Raw genomic sequence first — 17,597 nt, 5'->3', positions numbered from 1 at the left:
ATTTAGGTGCGGCGCCGCTTGCCGCTTTATGGGGTCGTCTATCCGACCGTGTGGCTTTTTCATTTTTTGAATGCGAGGGCTCTAGGGCCTCTTCGTCAAATTCAGGCAGTAGCTTTCTTTCCAGATAGCTTTTAGTGCGGCGACCGTCGCCGTACTTATCTATGGTATTGATTATTTTGCTCCGTCTAATCCGGAGTGCGTCTTCCGCTGTTTTTAGCTTCCGCTTCTGCTTCTTTAGGCTGCGTGCAGTTGCAACGAGCCTCTCGTGGAGGTTCTTCTGCTCCATAGGTTTATTCGGCGTGAGGTCATCCGGAATGCCGTTTTCGCCGGAGGACGGATGTTCGGTTTCTCTATCCGTGTTGCCCTGTTCGGAGGGTTGCTCTAAGGCCTGCTCGTCGTCTACCGGCTCGTCCTGCTCTATGGCTGGGTTTTTGTTGAGGCGGGGCTTGGGTCGGCGTTTACGCCGACGCTTTGATTGCTTTTCGGGGGGTCGATCTCCCGTCCCATCCCCTTTTTCCTCATTGTCGCTTCCTTTAGGGGTATCCACCATGTACACATCGTGAGATGAGGTGGCTGTCCAATGCCCTATGGGCGTTGGTTCGTCGGTATCTCCTGCATCGTCATCCATGCTGTCGATGTCTCCGGAGTCGAAGTTGAGCATGTCGTTTAAATTGTTGACAGTGGCTACCAAGTGGGTGGGCTTTGAATTTCTTCATCGTCCGTATCCCATCCTCGCTGACCGTAGTTCGGCCAGGGCTCTCCTAATAAGGAGAGAGTCTTGAGAGAGTTCAGGATATCGCCACAAGGCGAGTGCTGAAAGATATCTGCGGCGGTGAACTCCATTATCGGCGCCCAATCGGATTAGATTGGCAGGGGCGCGGGGGTTCGGAGTCCGGGGAGGAGTCCGGATCCTCGGAGTCACGGGTCGTGCAGAGTGTGGGGCTAGCGTTCGGCTCGATCGCTTTCAGGATTGCAGCCCCCGAGGTGACGTCCAACCGCTCATCCTCGATTGGCGCAATAGGCTCCGAGTTAGGGGTTGGAACCGATGCGTGTGCGGCCTCCAGGACACTGTCCGGAGGCAGAGCTAGATCATGCCCCTCGAGATACTGTGGCGCGCTTGGCCGTGGCTCGAACCCGTCGAAGATCAAGTCTCCGCAGATGTCAGCCGTGTAGTTTAAGCTTCTAAACCTGACTTGATGGCCAGGGGCGTAGCTTTCGATCTGCTCCAGGTGGCCGAGCGAATCGGCCCGCAGAGCGAAGCCGCCGAAGAGGAAGATCTGTCCGGGGAGAAAAGTCTCACCTTGGACCGTATCGTTGTTGATGATCAAAGGAGCCATCGGGCCTAAAGGCGACGACACAGAGGAACTCTCAATAAAAGCACCAATGTCGGTGTCAAAACCGGCGGATCTCGGGTAGGGGGTCCCGAACTGTGCGTCAAGGCCGGATGGTAACAGGAGACAAGGGATACGATGTTTTTTACCCAGGTTCGGGCCCTCTCGATGGAGGTAATACCCTAGTCCTGCTTCATTAATATTGATGATATGGGTAGTACAAGAGTAGATCTACCACGAGATCAAGGAGGCTAAACCCTAGAAGCTAGCCTATGGTATGATTGTTGTGTATGGAGTTGATTGCCTATGGACTACAACCCTCCGGTTTATATAGACACCGGATAGGGTTAGGGTTACATAAGGTCAGTTACAATGGTGGGAGATCTTGAATATCCGCATCGCCAAGCTTGCCTTCCACGCCAAGGAAAGTCCCATCCGGACACGGGACGAAGTCTTCAATCTTGCATCTTCATAGTCCAGGAGTCCGGCTGAAGGTATAGTCCGGCTACCCGAACACCCCCTAATCCAGGACTCCCTCACCCCTCCAACACTATAAACATGGAACCTTCCCCTCCGGATCATCTGTCCGATAACTGTCTGAAGCCGGGGAAATATCCACAGATATTTTCCCGCTTCGTCTGTAATGCATAGCACTGTGTTAGGTCATCCCTAGCACATCATAATGCCATGGCATGCATCACGATGCATTTGTTTGCTCTATACTTATTGTTTCTTCCCCCTCTTCTCTCTGGTAGACCCTGAGACCGACGCTGCTCCTGGGTACGACTACACACCTGACGACTAGTCCCTTTCAAAAAAGCTTCCAGGCAAGCAAAAACCCCCTTAATCATTCCTATATCACCCATTCTTTCTCTCTCATGCTTGCATTAGATTTTGATACTGTTGTTTGAGAGCTCATATTCTGATGCATAGCCTGCTTTTGTAACCTGCTATTGTACTTTATGTGATATCATATATGCTTATCATAGGTTGGTTAGAGATCCATCAGTGACCCCTCACCCTTGTCCTCGTTGCCCCACTTTTGTACCGGTGACTTCATCAACGTGATCGATGTGCAAAGACCGACACATCACCGCACACCCCCTTAGTTGTACGACTATGCAAAAGCTACTATCGAGTGCTGAGGGTGATACCTTGTAATTCACTCCTTATGATATCTCTATAGTGTAGCTAATCGGTCGTGGATTACAGAGGGTGATTCCTCCTTCACCACTCCCGATAATGACTCTATCGTGCAACACCTCAAGTGTGAACCCTTCGAGGGTGATTCCTCCAAGGTCATCTTGACGGTTACATCGAGTGGGAATCCATCAAGGGTGATTCCTTGGTTTTCCCTCTTGATGTTATGGACACACGGTTACCTTGACTTTACCCGAGAACCTTGTTAAAGTCGGGTCGACACCATGGGGTACCCGCGAGAGTTACTGAAGTCGGGTTGACCATGAGGGTACCCACGAGATAATTACGAGGTACGGTCGGGCAGTCAAACCACCCTAGAGAGGGAGGGGCCTAACCCTTGCCGTAAGTCCTCGAGACGGGGTGATGGGATCACTGATCGTCTTAGCGCACTCCTAAGATACTAACGGGTTTGGATATGTGATCTGATTAGGCCTCTGGCCTTTTCGCACTAACCACCACACGGGAATAAGTATGGGCACTTGGCCTATCAAAGACTAGCATCTTGGATCGTCTTGCAGCATTAGAAGAGTGCAGATTAGCATATTATAAAGTAACAGGTATATTTTAGTAACGCCCAGGGATCCTTCATTGACTCCCCGTGAAAAAGCAATCCTGGAGCATCATATCCATTTAGTGTCTCAAGTATCCAGTTCTAGTTGTAATAGATCGGGATACAACTCCGAGCGTCCGTTACCGTGGACACGGCTATTCAAATAGATATACTTCCATGCAGGGGTGCACAAACTTACCCAACACGCTCGATTAAGTTTGGCCGAACACACTTTTCTGGGTCATGCCCGGCCTCGGCTGATCGACACATAGTAGTCCTACCTAGGCTCAACAGAGAGGCCAGCACGCCGGTCTACATCCTAAATGCAAAGGGGTCATGGGCCAATGGTCCTTTGTAATCCTTCATGTTGTGAACACGGCCTAGAGCAGACCCACCCCCTTATACAAGGGCAGGTGGTTACCGTCCAACCGGGCGCGCGCCGCTAAACCCCTGACGTCTGAGAGCTTTCGAAAGAATCATACAATGCCAAGTATAGTCCAAATATATAGCCCCATTCCTTTGACACCGATGCATATTTATCATAGATCCGATGTAAGTCTTGCGAGTACTTTGGACGAGTACTCATGGTTGCTTTGCTACCCTTTTTCCCCTTTACCCGATTGTTGCGATCAGATGACAAAGCCCAGGAGCCAGATGATCCCGCCGACGACTACTACTACCCCGACGGAGCCTACTACTACGTGGAACCAATGACCAGGAGTAGATAGGTGGCTCCCAGATATGAGGCCTGCGCCTTTTCAATCTAGATGTTAATGTTTTGCTAGCCTTCTTGAAGGAAATATGCCCTAGAGGCAATAATAAAGTTGTTATTTATATTTCCTTATATCATGATAAATGTTTATTATTCATGCTAGAATTGTATTAACCGGAAACTTGGTACATGTGTGAATACATAGACAAAACAAAGTGTCCCTAGTATGCCTCTACTTGACTAGCTCGTTAATCAAAGATGGTTAAGTTTCCTGACCATAGACATGTGTTGTCATTTGATGAACAAAATCACATAATTAGAAGAATGATGTGATGGACATGACCCATCCGTTAGCTTAGCATAATGATCGTTAAGTTTTATTGCTATTGCTTTCTTCATGACTTATACATGTTCCTTTGACTATGAGATTATGCAACTCCCGTATACCGGAGGAACACCTTGTGTGCTATGAAACGTCACAACGTAACTGGGTGATTATAAAGATGCTCTATAGGTGTCTCTGAAGGTGTTTGTTGGGTTTACATACATCGAGTTTAGGACTTGTCACTCCGAGTATCGGAGAGGTATCTCTGGGCCCTCTCGGTAATGCACATCACGATAAGCCTTGCAAGCAATGTGACTAGTGAGTTAGTTGCGGGATGATGCATTACGGAACGCGTAAAGAGACTTTCCAGTAACGAGATTGAACTAGGTATGAAGATACCGATGATCGAATCTCGGGCAAGTAACATACCGATGACAAAAGGAATGACGTATGTTGTCATTGCGGTTTGACCAATAAAGATCTTCGGAGAACATGTAGGAACCAATATGAGCATCCAGGTTTCGCTGTTGGTTATTGACCGGAGATGTGTCTCGGTCATGTCTACATAGTTCTCGAACCCGTAGGGTCCCCACACTTAACGTTCGATGACGATTTGTATCATGAGTTATGTGTTTTGGTGACCGAAGATTGTTCGGAGTCCCGAATGAGATCGGGGTCTCGAAATGGCCGAGATGTAAAGATTGATATATTGGACGATAGTATTCAGACACCGGAATTGTTTTGGAGTGTTTTGGGTTTTTTCGGAGTACCGGGAGGTTACCAGAACCCCCCAGGGAAGTAATGGGCCAACATGGGCCATAGGGGAGAAAGAGGGAAGCCCTCAAGGGGTGGCGCACCCGCCCCCCATGGGCGGTCCGAATTGGACAAGGGGAGGGGGCGCAGCCCCCCTTTCCTTCCCCCTCTCCCTCTCCTTTCCCCTTTCCCCCTCCGAAAGAAGGAAGGGGTGGCCAACTTGGACTAGGAGTCCTAGTCGGTTTCCCCCCATGGCACCCCCCCTTAGACCAGCCTCCTCCCCTCCTTTATATACGGGGGCAAGGGGCACCCCAAAGCACATCAATTGTTCTTTTAGCCGTGTGAGGTGCCCCCCTCCACAGTTTACTCCTCAGATCATATTGTCGTAGTGCTTAGGCGAAGCCCTGCGCAGATCACATCACCATCACCGTCACCACGCCGTCGTGCTGACAAAACTCTCCCTCGACACTTTGCTGAATCAAGAGTTCGAGGGACAACATCGAGCTGAACGTGTGCAGAACTTGGAGGTGTCGTACGTTCGGTGCTTGATCGGTTGGATCGCGAAGACGTTCGACTACATCAACCGTGTCAAGCTAATGCTTCCGCTTTTGGCCTACGGGGGTATGTGGACACACTCTCCCCCTCTCGTTGATATGCATCTCCTAGATAGATCTTGTGTATTCGTATGGAAACAACTCCTCCCATTAAACGAACATTGCTGAAAAGTCTGCAATAAATTCAGAAAAATACGAGCCCGATTGTCACGCCTAGAACTTCTCGGGTGGGCTGGTTCCACCACAAGAAATCTAATCATCTAAGCTACACTCAGTTTGCAATCCACCTCACATATTCAACAATTAGAGTAGAGTGAAATTTCCGTGGCTTAAAACTGACATCGAGCATCGTTCCCAATGCTCAGATTTGTAGCAGGGAAAATGTGACGACACACATGGGGTCGTCTCGCACTTTTTGTTTCCATTTTTCTTTTGCGCGTAGGAAAAAAGCCAGCATAGTTGTTGATTGTTTTTGAAATAGCCAACCGCTCGAACAGTAGCCAACATAATTGCATGGTTACGTATACACCAAACGTACCGAATGTCAGAGGACGCAGTTGTGCTGCTGTCTCGCACTCTTATAGAACGGCAAAATCACGCTCACCTTATCTTGGATTGCTTATGTACATATCCTGGGAAATACGTCAGCTTGTCAATCCAAAACTATTTTCTAGATGGAGCTATGCGCTTTCAGTTAGAGAGTAAGTCCATCGTGACACTGCAGCGAACTCGTTCACCTCTTTCCAGCACCCGGCTGCACACGCGGCCGCCCGGTTGGCGCTAATCACCTTCTATAACACTTTGCGATCACCTCTGCCGCATTGCTCGATCGGTTGAGCGAACACCATGGCTCGCGGCCTCCACCATCTCCTGCTCCTCGCAGCGCTCCTCCAGCAGCTTTCCGCCACCTCCGCCGGCGACGTCGCGACTGGCAGCGGCGGCGAGAAGGTGCACGTGGCGATCTACTACGAGTCGCTGTGCCCCTACTCGGCCCGCTTCGTGACGAACCACCTCTTGAAGGCCTACAGGGACGGCCTACTCGACGCCGCCGACCTCACCCTCGTCCCCTATGGCAACGCCAAGGTCGACGCGCACGGCGCCATCACATGTCAGGTGGGTTCCTCTCCTTCTCCCTTCGGCTATAGAGATGCTCATACTGACGTTGGGATACTGGCTTGTTGCATGCAGCATGGCCCCGATGAATGCCTTCTCAACACCGTTCAGGCTTGCGCCATCGACGCCTGGCCGGACGTGGTAATTCAGTTTATTCACACCTCATCTTAATCTCTGCTCGCTGCTTCACCACCCAACGTATTATTGCGACTGCACGACACAACAACGACAACGAGAACTTTTCTTGAAACTGATAGCTGTTGTTTTGTTTTGATGCAGAAAGTGCATCTCGGCTTCATTTACTGCGTGTCGGACCTGGTGATGAAGAACAGGCACCGGGAGTGGGAGTCGTGCTTCCAGAAACAGGGGCTTGACCCCAAGCCAGTCACGGAGTGCTACAAGGGCGAGCGTGGCCACAATGTCCGTCCCCTTTGCATCTGCTTTTGTTGCATCATTCACATGAAATTTATATGCAAAATTGCTAAACCAGTGTTGGCATTTCGCATGTTCCATCCAGCTTTCGCTCGAGTACGGGAGACAGACAGCTGAGCTCGTGCCTCCTCATCAGTTCGTTCCATGGGTTGTGGTCGACGGCAAGCCGCTCTACAACGTAAGGGGCCGTTTTCTTCGTTTTTGCCATGGGACAGTTTCATGTCTGAATTTCACCATCTATATATGCATAAGCTAGTCCTTGAAACAATCAATCATGTCTTGGTATCAGGATTACGGGAAATTCGAAGCTTACATCTGCAAGGCGTACAAGGGCTATCCCCTCCTGGAGGCGTGTCGAAGCCCGGGCATGGAGGCAGAGAACGATGTGTACGGCCGACTTTGATCGTGCCGATGGTGATGCCATCGACGAGATTAGGATGGTCCTGCCGGATGGTGATAATAATAACTGATAAATTATGTTTCCTTTTGGGGATCATACATCTGAACATAGGGCGGTTCAATCTCTCTGTCAAGGTTAATAAATCGAGTGGTTGTGCTCTTAGATTGATCTGGTTTGTTCGGTTGACATATGGAATCAATAGCCAGATCCTGGACCTGGAGTACATGCTCTGTTGAAAACAAACAGGCAGCATGAAAAGTTTCGGTCCTCTAGACTATGTTGAATGCCAAATTTATAGTTTGGAAATTTAAGCAAACGTTTGTAGATTTTTTGTAGGTTTATCATTTATTGGTGCCGTACTGACAACGAACAAAACAGAAAAAACGACTGGACTCATTTGCAAGCATCAGGCCTTATTTTTAAGGAAAGCATCAGGCCTTGTTTGAAACACGCAAACGACTGGACTCGATCTACAGAGTGTACAACATGACTGCACCCCCCTACACAACCAATTATATCACGTTCCAGATTTATTAGGAGAACTAAACGAAACAAGCGGTGCAAACAAGATCAACACAACTCACATACATTTTGATGAAATTATAATGCAACAGTACGTAGTACGCCGGGCGCGTGCATGAGCATGCCCGGCCGGAGTCAGTCAACTGGCGTGACAACGGCGGTGGCCTTGGACGCCTTGGGGCGCACCGGCTGGATCACCAGCCCCCCGCCGCCGGGCCTCTCCTGAACGGTATGTTGAAATACGAGCAATTTATCGAATGATTTTATTAACAGAAATACTAGATAAAGCATGACCAGTATAGTGGTGATAAAACAAGCCATGCGATTTGACAAAGAGAAGGTAAACATCATCTTCATATATGAACTGTAACTAAACATATCTAGAGCAGACAGTATAGTAAGTTGCATATATGAAATAGAGTCTAACATATATAGGGCAAATATTAAAACAAGAAACTATAGCAGGACCTCTAATAGAAAGGAGAAGAACACGTACGGGACAGCAGCAGCAGAAGCGCTGGACTTGGGGTCGGTGTCCTCGCCTGCCATGTCATCGAGGAGGTCGTGGACGTCGGGGAAGAAGTCGTCGTCGGGGAAGTAGTTGTCGGCGACCGGATCGTCCGTGATGAAGCAGCCAGTAGTCGCGCTGAGCGCTCCCCAAAAACCTTATCACCCTTCTCCCGTACAGGACTCAAAAGGTGCGATTTCAGAGGCGTACTGTCCCGACGTGCGGTGCACGCCGCAAGCCAGGATGAGGAAGACAGCAGCAGCTCAGAGATGGAACCAGTGGCGAGGGAAGGAGTCGTTCTGGTGCATCTCTCTGGGAGGAGCGATCTCCCTTTTATAGGCGCAAGAGAAGGAGACGAGAGGGCAGCGACGGGAGGTGAAACGAAGAGACGGAGATGAAGCGAACAACCACCAGCCGAAGGGCTGCACCGTTCGCATTCGAACTCCGCTTTCGCAAAAATCTTTTCAGCTTCCGTGTGACCTTTCGTATACCCGTAGTGCGTGGCAAAAATTTAGACATCGGCTCGGCTCATTCCCGCGGCGCGGCGCGACGCGGCGTGGCGAGGCGGGCGGCGGCGGAGGAGCGCGCGTGGATGTCCCTTCTGTTCTCATGCTCATACAAGTGGGAAAAGAACCTCTTTTATAAAGAGGTCCAACTCCCTCTAAACTAGCAATGTGGGACTAAACATTAGTTCCACCTCTTGCCTTGCACGAATGGGCTGCGTGGGCCTCTAGAATTTATTAAGAATTTCTGAAACTGCTCTATTGGGCTAGGCCCCAAATAGACAAAATTCCAGCAATCCCCCATCAGATCCCAGAGGCACACAAAAATTGTCTTTGGTTGCAAAACACTGTTTTATATACCGGTACTGCAGTGGAGACTGTTAAGTTGAACTTCCACCCAGAACTCTATGCTACACTAGTAAGCAACTTGAACAATGGACTGGGCCTTGAACTGCAAGTTTTCTGCGAATCTAGCTTCACATAAAGCCTTCACCGATACGTGGCTACCATGGGTCTTCCCCGCGGGTGGAGTTTATGCGTCATACTCCGTGACCTTTCATGAGTTTACTAGAGAGAACCCTACTCTCATAGATTGCGATGTTTGACAATCAGACTCATATAGGTGTGTTCTTCAAAAGATGTTCTGCAGGATAACATCTCTGCTTAAATGAGCCACTTAGAACACATTAAGATATACATCAACCAGCCATGCAGATTAGGAGAGTATTGCATCTTCATGGAGTGGTATTGTGAATAGTAAGGATACTCTCCTCTCGGTTGACCAACAGATTGTCTTCCATATCTAATTCACGGGATCTCCGATCACAAAGAGTAGGTTACCACTGTGAACAACTCATATTGTGGGTCTCATACACATCTCCATCGATGCATTATCTATCACATTACGTGATAGACCCTTAGTAAAAGGATCTGCCAAAATTTTAGATGTTTGGATATAATCCAATGCAATAACTCCAGAGTTTTTCATTTTCCTGACAGACTTTAACCTTCTCTGAACGTGTCTTGATGGCTTCATGTTATCCTTTGAGGTGCTCACTTTCATGATCACAGTTTGATTGTCGCAATTCATAAGGATACCCGGTACAGATTCTCAACAACCGGCAAGTCATTCGAGAGCCAATGAAGCCAATCTGCTTCGACCGTAGCTGTATCTAGCGCTGTGAGTTCTCCTTCCATTATTGACCTCGTTAAGATGGTCTGCTTGCAAGACTTTCAAGAAACAACGCCACCTCCATGAGTGAATACATATCCGCTCGTGGCCTTTATCTCATCAGCATCTGAGATCCAGTTTGAGTCACTATACCCTTCAAGCACCTTTGGGTGCCCGGTGTAGTGAATTCCATAATTTGCAGTGCCTTTCAAATAACGCAAAACTCTCTCTAGAGCTTTCCAATGCACATCTCCTGGTTTTGAAACAAACTGACTCAGTTTGCTAACAGCAAAAGAGATGCCAGGTCTTGTAGCACTGGCTAAGTACATAAGCGAGCCAATAATCTGAGAATACTTCAATTGGTCTCTAGCAATTCTTTGATTCTTTCGAAGCAACACACTAGCATCATATGGTGTTGGAGAGGGCTTGCAGTCACTGTAGCCAAAGCGACTCAAGATCTTTTCCACATAGTGAGATTGAAGCAATGTAATCCCACCATCATCGTCTCTCAACAACTTAATGTTTAGAATGACATCAGCCACTCCTAAATCCTTCATCTCAAAACAGCGAGATAGGAAATTCTTGACCTCCTTAATAACATTCAGATTTGTTCCAAAAATTAGTATGTCATCAACATACAAGCAAAGGATAACTCCCTCGCCCCACCATGGCGATAGTACACACATTTGTCAGCTTCGTTCACAACAAGGCCTGCAGCTATTAAAATTCTTTCAAACTTCTCATGCCACTGTTTGGGTGCTTGCTTGAGTCCATACAAAGACTTCAGCAACTTGCACACTTTTCCTTTCTGACCATCTAGTACAAATCCATCTGGTTGTTCCATATAAATTTTCTCGTCCAACTCTCCATTTAGGAAAGCAGTCTTAACATCCATTTGATGAACGAGAAGACCATGTGAGGCAGCTAGTGAAAGTAGAACTTGAATAGTGGTCAGTCGAGCCACAAGTGAGTAAGTATCAAAGAAGTCTTCACCTTCCTTTTAGGTATAACCCTTAGCCACGAGCCGAGCCTTATACTTTTCAATAGTACCATCAGGCCCAAACTTCTTCTTGAATACCCATTTGCATCCTATAGGTTTGCACCCATAAGGACGATCAGTTATCTCCCAAGTTTCATTCGCCAAGATGGAATCCATCGCGCTATGAACCGCTTCCTTCCAGTAGTCAGCATCTTCAGATGCATAGGCCTCTGAAATAGAACTAGGAGTGTCATCTATGAGATACACAAGAAAATCATCACCAAAGGACTTTGCGGTCCTCTGTCTCTTGCTCCTAGTAGGAACTTCATTGTTCTCCTTCACAGGACTTTCAAAGTGTTCCATCGAAATGGCTGGTTCGGTAATTGTAACTGGTTCCTGATTCGATGAACTAGGCATTTCCTGATTAGATGAGGTAGCCATATCCTTCATGGGAAAGATATCTTCAGAGAAAGTCGCATCATTTGACTCCATGATCGTACCGACATGCATGTCAGGTACCTCAGATTTTACAACCAAGAATCTATAGGCAATGCTATGAAAAGCATATCCCAGGAAAACACAATCCACAGTCTTTGGTCCAAGCTTCCGCTTCTTTGGAATTGGAACATTGACTTTCACCAAACAACCCCATGTTCGTAGATAAGAGAGTTTTAACCTTTTCTTCTCCCATTCCTTGAATGGAGTTATTTCTTTGTTCTTTGTGGGAACTCGGTTTAGGACATGACATGTCGTCAATATCGCCTCCCCCCACCATGCCTTGGAGAGACCCGATGTGTCTAACATGGCATTAACCAAATCAGTTAGAGTATGGTTCTTTCTTTCGGCCACCCCATTTGACTGAGATAAATAGGAAGGCGTCCTCTCATGGATTATACCATGTTCCGCACAAAAAGCATCAAATTCATTGAAAAAATACTCTCCACCATGGTCGGACCTAAGCCTCTTGATTTTTCGATCAAGTTGGTTTTCCACTTCAGCTTTATAGATCTTGAAAAAGTTCAAAGCCTCATCCTTAGATTTCAGAAGATACACACGACAGTATCTAGTGGAGTCGTCAATTAACGTCATGAAATATTTCTTTCCACCTTTTGTCAAAATGCCATTCATTTTACAAAGATCTGAATGTATGAGCTCTAGTGGTGCAAGATTTCTCGTTTCCGCAGTCATGTGAGACTTACGAGGTTGCTTAGCTTGCACACACACTTGACACTTAGATCCCTTGACAGTGGTGAAACTAGGGATTAAGTTCAACTTTGCTAGTCACGACATGCAACCAAAGTTAACATGACAAAGACATGAATGCCACACATTTAATTCACTATTGTTGCAAATATGATTAACAACTTTATTGCAAACGTCTGATAAGGATAAATGAAACAAGCCTCCTGACTCATAGCCTTTACCAACAAAGATTCCATACTTGGATATTACAAATTTATTCGACTCAAAGACATGCTTGTAGCCACCTCTACACAGAAGAGATCCGTTGACAAGATTTTTATTGACCGAGGGGACATAATGCACGTTCTTCAGCCGCACGATCTTCCCCGAAGTAAACTTCAGATCGACCGTGCCAACACCACGAACAGAAGCATTTGAACCGTTGCCCATCAGCACGGTTGAAGTCCCTGCGGTCTGATAAGACAAAAACATAGAAATATCACCGCATACATGCACATTAGCACCCGTGTCAATCAACCAATCAGGAGAATGACATACTGAAAGAATAGTGGGAAATATACCATATCCAGCATCCTTCATATCAATGTCTCCAATGACAACATTAGCGGTCTTGCCGCCTTTCCCAGGATAACGCTTGTCATAGCGATTAGGGCAACTAGGAGCCCAATGATCAGGATCCCCACACACATGACAGACACCTTTCTTCTTGTCATTCTTCTTCTTGAAGTTCTTGTGCTGGACAACCTTTTTTTTTCCATCAAACTTTGCTTTACCATCAAACTTGCCCTTGCTCTTGAACTTATGGGGCTGGAAGTTCTGCTTCTGTACCACATTGGCACTAGATCCTCCCTCAATACCTCGAGCACGTGTGTCCTTTGCTCTCGCCTTTTCTTCCACATCAAGAGTGCCAATGAGATCCGGGACGGAAAACTCCTGCCTCTTATGCTTCAGCAAGGTAGCAAAGTTCCTCCATGAAGGAGGAAGCTTACTGATGATACCTCCGGCAACAAACTTGTTCGGTAGCATACAACCGAAGTGCTCAAGTTCTCTAGCAAATGACTGTATCTCATGAGCTTGCTCAACCACGGAGCGCTCTTCAGTCATCCTGTAATCATAGAATTGCTCCATGATGTACAGCTCAGTGCCAGCATCCGAGACCCCAAACTTGGCCTCGAGTGCATCCCACATATCTTTTCCATTATCAATTGACGCATAAGCATCAACTATGTTCTCACCAAGAACACTCAAGAGAGCAGCCTTAAACAGAGTATCCATTTTTTGAAAGGCTTGTGTCTGTTGAGCATCAAGCTCTCCTTCAGGTTTGCCAAGAGTGGCGTCATAGCAACTCATGGTTTGAAATCATAAGACTGCTCTCACGCGCCACCTCTTATAGTGGATACCCTCAAACATAGGAGGTCTCATGGAAGCAGCAAAATCACTCGGGGTAAATTGCCTATAATAAGGTTTTTGGATTGTTGGAAATATGAGCAATTTATCGAATGATTTTATTAACATAAATACTAGATAAAGCATGACCAGTATAGTGGTGATAAAACAAGTCATGCGATTTGACAAAGAGAAGGTAAACATCATCTTCATATATGAACTGTAACTAAACATATCTAGAGCAGAAAGTATATCACGCCGCAAGCCGGGATGAGGAAGACAGCAGCAGCTCAAAGATGGAACCGGTGGCGAGGGAAGGAGTCGTTCTGTTGCGTCTCTCTGGGAGGAGTGACATCCCTTTTATAGGCGCAAGAGGAGGATGCGAGAGGGTTGCACCGTTCGCATTCGAACTCCACTTTTGCAAAAATTTAGACATCGGCTCGGCTCATTCCCGCAACCCACGCCGTGCCGCGGCGCGTCGAGGCAGGCGACGGAGGAGGAGCGCGCGTGGATGTCCCTCTTGTTCTCATGCTCATACAAGTGGGGAAAGAACCTCCCTTATAAAGAGGTCCAACTCCCTCTAAACTAGCAATGTGGGACTAAACATTAGTTCCATCTCTTGCCTTGCACGAATGGGCTGCGTGGGCCTCTAGGATTTATTAAGAATTTCTGAAACTGTTATTGAGTTAGGCCCAAAATAGACAAAATTTCAGCATGGTGTAGTGCAGGTACGTCCCGAACGCCTTGTCCCACGTGACGAAGAAGAGGTCAGAGAAGTTGTACCTGACGCCGTGCGGCAGGTGCGCGGCAGGTGGTGCACGCCATGGTACGCGGCGCTGTTCCAGAGCGACTGCAGGCGGCGCGGCAGGAGGCACAGCCCGCAGTGGTTGTCGATGCCCTTGATGTTGCACAGCGAGAGGAAGATGACCGTGGCGCGCGGCGACGACGACATGCCGGAGGCCAGGATGGCGAGCGACGCGCCGGCCTTGTCAGTGATGAGGGCCTCCACTGGGTGCCCGTACTTGACGCCGAACGCGTAGGGCACCACCAGGCGGTGGTGCCACGAGTGGAGGTGCCGGTACAAGAACCGGCTACGGCAGGGGCGGAGACAGGGGGCGAGTAGGGGCTAGATCGCCCCCCCCCCAACGATCTCTAGCAAGTAGTAGTGTAGGTAGTATATATACTGTAGATGTGCTAATTGGTCGGAGATAATCACATCATTAGCCCATATAAGATTTTTCTAGGGAAATTAGCCCGTATAAGTACTAATAATATAATAACTATCCTAGACCGAAGCCCAATAGCCCATGTCATTGTCATGTGGTTGTGGCCTTTTGTTGATTGCCCCATGCGATCGATTCTTTGATCGTGTCCTCGCACTAGGGTCTAGGGCGTTGTTTGCAGCCGCCGCCCAGCTGTCGGCTGCCCGGCTGCCGCTGCCGCTCCCGCTCAGGTAAGGCGCTTACCACGCCACCGCCCCTACCCTATCGGCTGTGTTGATATGTCGTCTTTGTTCGTTGTTTGTCCAGTGTCTGAGGACTAAGGCAGGAGAAGGCGGCTTCATTAGATCAGAGTTTTACTGGGAGTCGAAGATCGGATAGAGGAAGGTACTAGTATTACGTACTTGTAGCTATCAGTTACTATGAATTAAAATCCTACTCCCTCCGTTCCTAAATACTTGTCTTTCTAGGCATTTCAACAAGTGACTACATACGGAGCAAAATGAATGAATCTACACTTTAAAATATGTCTACATACATCCGTATGTAGTAGTCATTTGAAATGTCTAGAGACAAATATTTAAGAACGGAGGGAGTACTATCCTAGTATGGTGCGTTAGTGTTGTCTGTAAAATAGTGTATTACTCTATTAATCACAGTGATTGCATTAGGATATTGGATCTGCACAATTTAGCAACTGAACAAACGATCAAGGAAATTGGCTCTGCCGTACATCCTTGCTACTTCACGTTCTTCCTGCAAATTTTGGCAATCAATTCCGGATTAGATCAGAGGCGACGTCGGCGCCATCGTGAGCTCGTTAATTCTTCGGCCAACTAGCCAAGGTTAGCACAACTAACAACTGCTTGCTCATCTCGATCAGTTCCCATCTTATACCTATCAAATTTGTACATCAAATTTCAATTTTTTTAATTATGTGACTTGTGATGTCATTTTTATGATTTACATTTATCAAGAGAAAAGGGTCGAGAAACACCAGAAATATTATTTCAGCTTATTTGTCAGAGGGCATGTTTTCAAAGTAAAATGAGAGACGATTTGCTTGAGCATTGCATGAAAACTTGCTTCAAAGGAATCTACAACTGAATTCTCTTTTAATGAAATTGTTAATATACTTTGTGTTATTGAAAATCGTTGAGATTATACAACTAATTTAAATGTAACTACCACATGTCTATACTCTATAGCAATGAAGCGGTATTTTTTTTCAACTTTGCTTGGCCCCCCTATGTCCAAATTCTGGCTCCGCCCCTGAGCTGCGGTGCGCCAGGCGGTGCCACGCGTAGCCGTACGCGTCGTACAGCACCACGGTCACCGCAATCTGATGCGCCGCTGTCAGGTACGACGACGACGCGGTCGCCGGCGAGTCGCCCGTGGTCGCTCCCCCTGCCCCTCTACGGGACAAACTTGTCCGTTGATCAGAGGCTGTGTACAAAGTACTAGGACGTACGGGTACGTGCATGCATGTGTGCATGAATGTTACCGGGGTGAGCACGGTGACGGCGACGAGCTGCATGAGGTGCTGCATGAGGACGTTCCCAAGCACGGCACGCTTGGACACCGTGTTCTTGCTGTCCTCCTCAGCCTTGGTGTTGAGCCTGTACTTGGCCATGACGCGTCCATGGCCAAGCGCCGTGTGCACGCCGGAGTAGGCCCAGTACACCAGGATGGGCACGACGGCGGCCACAGCCTCGTCCGAGAACCTGAACACCCCCATGTCGATCCCTTTGATCTACGAGGTGTACACTCTAGCTAGCCAAGTAGATAAGTAGGTAGAGGTGTGCTATATATATGTATAACGACTGTGTGTGTCTTGTAGTTGCAAGCCAGGGATAAGTAGTGCAATATCCATTGTCCATATAGGGTGATCGGTGAGCAATTTAAGTATCGCTTTCGAGCGTGCGAACAAGGGAGAGGGCCAGCCACAGGTGACCGAGCGATATATCGCCCTGCCGGTACACTCAAAGCTAGCACCACGTGGATTCACCAATGTAATTTCGTTGGTAGTCGCCGCTCAGTGCTGGAGCTTAATTACCTTGTGGAACATCCATCCGTAATAAACAAGACAACAAGATGCCCGGGGCATGCCAATGGCGCGCCTCTTAACATGTTAGTAACGGTTGGCTGACGGCCTACTGTCCCTAGCATAAGAGTTCAGTAATTTTGCTTACTTGGTACTCCCTCCTTCCAAAAATATTTGTCATCAAAATGAACAAAAAATGATGTATCTAGAACTAAAACACATCTAGATACATCTTCTTTTATTCATTTTAATGACAAGTATTTTCGGACGGAGGGAATAGCATAAAAAGACAAGATCGTTGACAAACAATGTTAGACTATGTATGCCGGCCTTGTTGTCTTCGCGAAGACGTCTCATGGGGCCTGAACCATCCTTGAGCGCACCTTTGCAGCGCAGTCCCAGGCTCGTGTCTCTGCACTCCGTCGTCAGCTTGGAGAGTGTCAGAAGCTTGACTCCACTGCCACTGAGTTCTACAACAAGGTCAAGGGCCTCACCGACACATTGGCCTCCATTGGACAGCCCCTAACCGACTCCGAGTTCAACTCGTTTATTGTCAATGATCTTGATGAGGAGTATGATGCCTTAGTCGAGATCATCAACGAGCGGGGCAACTCGACACCCATGCTGGCACACGAGGTTTTCTCTCGGCTCCTTCTCACTGAGCAACGGGTCGAGACTCGCCGCACCAGGG

At 47.7% G+C, this 17,597-nt stretch overlaps 1 protein-coding gene and 1 pseudogene across 1 annotated transcript; one reads left to right on the top strand and one right to left on the bottom strand.

Moving 5' to 3' along the window:
* Positions 1 to 6,182: 6,182 nt before the first annotated feature.
* LOC119288776 (gamma-interferon-responsive lysosomal thiol protein-like) lies at positions 6,183 to 7,580 on the top strand. Its single transcript, XM_037568317.1, has 5 exons — positions 6,183 to 6,538; positions 6,614 to 6,679; positions 6,818 to 6,958; positions 7,056 to 7,148; positions 7,260 to 7,580. The coding sequence occupies exons 1-5, from the start codon at positions 6,272 to 6,274 to the stop codon at positions 7,371 to 7,373; spliced, it is 681 nt and encodes a 226-aa protein (XP_037424214.1). The 5' UTR covers positions 6,183 to 6,271; the 3' UTR covers positions 7,374 to 7,580.
* Positions 7,581 to 8,027: 447 nt separating this feature from the next.
* On the bottom strand, positions 8,028 to 16,600 carry LOC119288775 (annotated as a pseudogene).
* Between the last annotated feature and the right edge of the window lie 997 nt (positions 16,601 to 17,597).

This window comes from Triticum dicoccoides, chromosome 4A, assembly GCF_002162155.2.
Source record: "Triticum dicoccoides isolate Atlit2015 ecotype Zavitan chromosome 4A, WEW_v2.0, whole genome shotgun sequence".
In the NCBI taxonomy this organism is placed as follows: Eukaryota; Viridiplantae; Streptophyta; class Magnoliopsida; order Poales; family Poaceae; genus Triticum; species Triticum dicoccoides.
This window is presented reverse-complemented; position numbering and strand designations above follow the sequence as displayed.

What these genes read in the sequence shown, in the direction of transcription:
- LOC119288776 (XM_037568317.1), top strand. Translation starts at nt 6,272, where the DNA reads ATGGCTCGCGGCCTCCACCATCTCCTGCTCCTCGCAGCGCTCCTCCAG. An exon ending in ACGGCGCCATCACATGTCAG is followed by an intron (nt 6,539 to 6,613) that starts GTGGGTTCCTCT and finishes TGTTGCATGCAG; the next exon opens with CATGGCCCCGATGAATGCCT. An exon ending in TCGACGCCTGGCCGGACGTG is followed by an intron (nt 6,680 to 6,817) that starts GTAATTCAGTTT and finishes GTTTTGATGCAG; the next exon opens with AAAGTGCATCTCGGCTTCAT.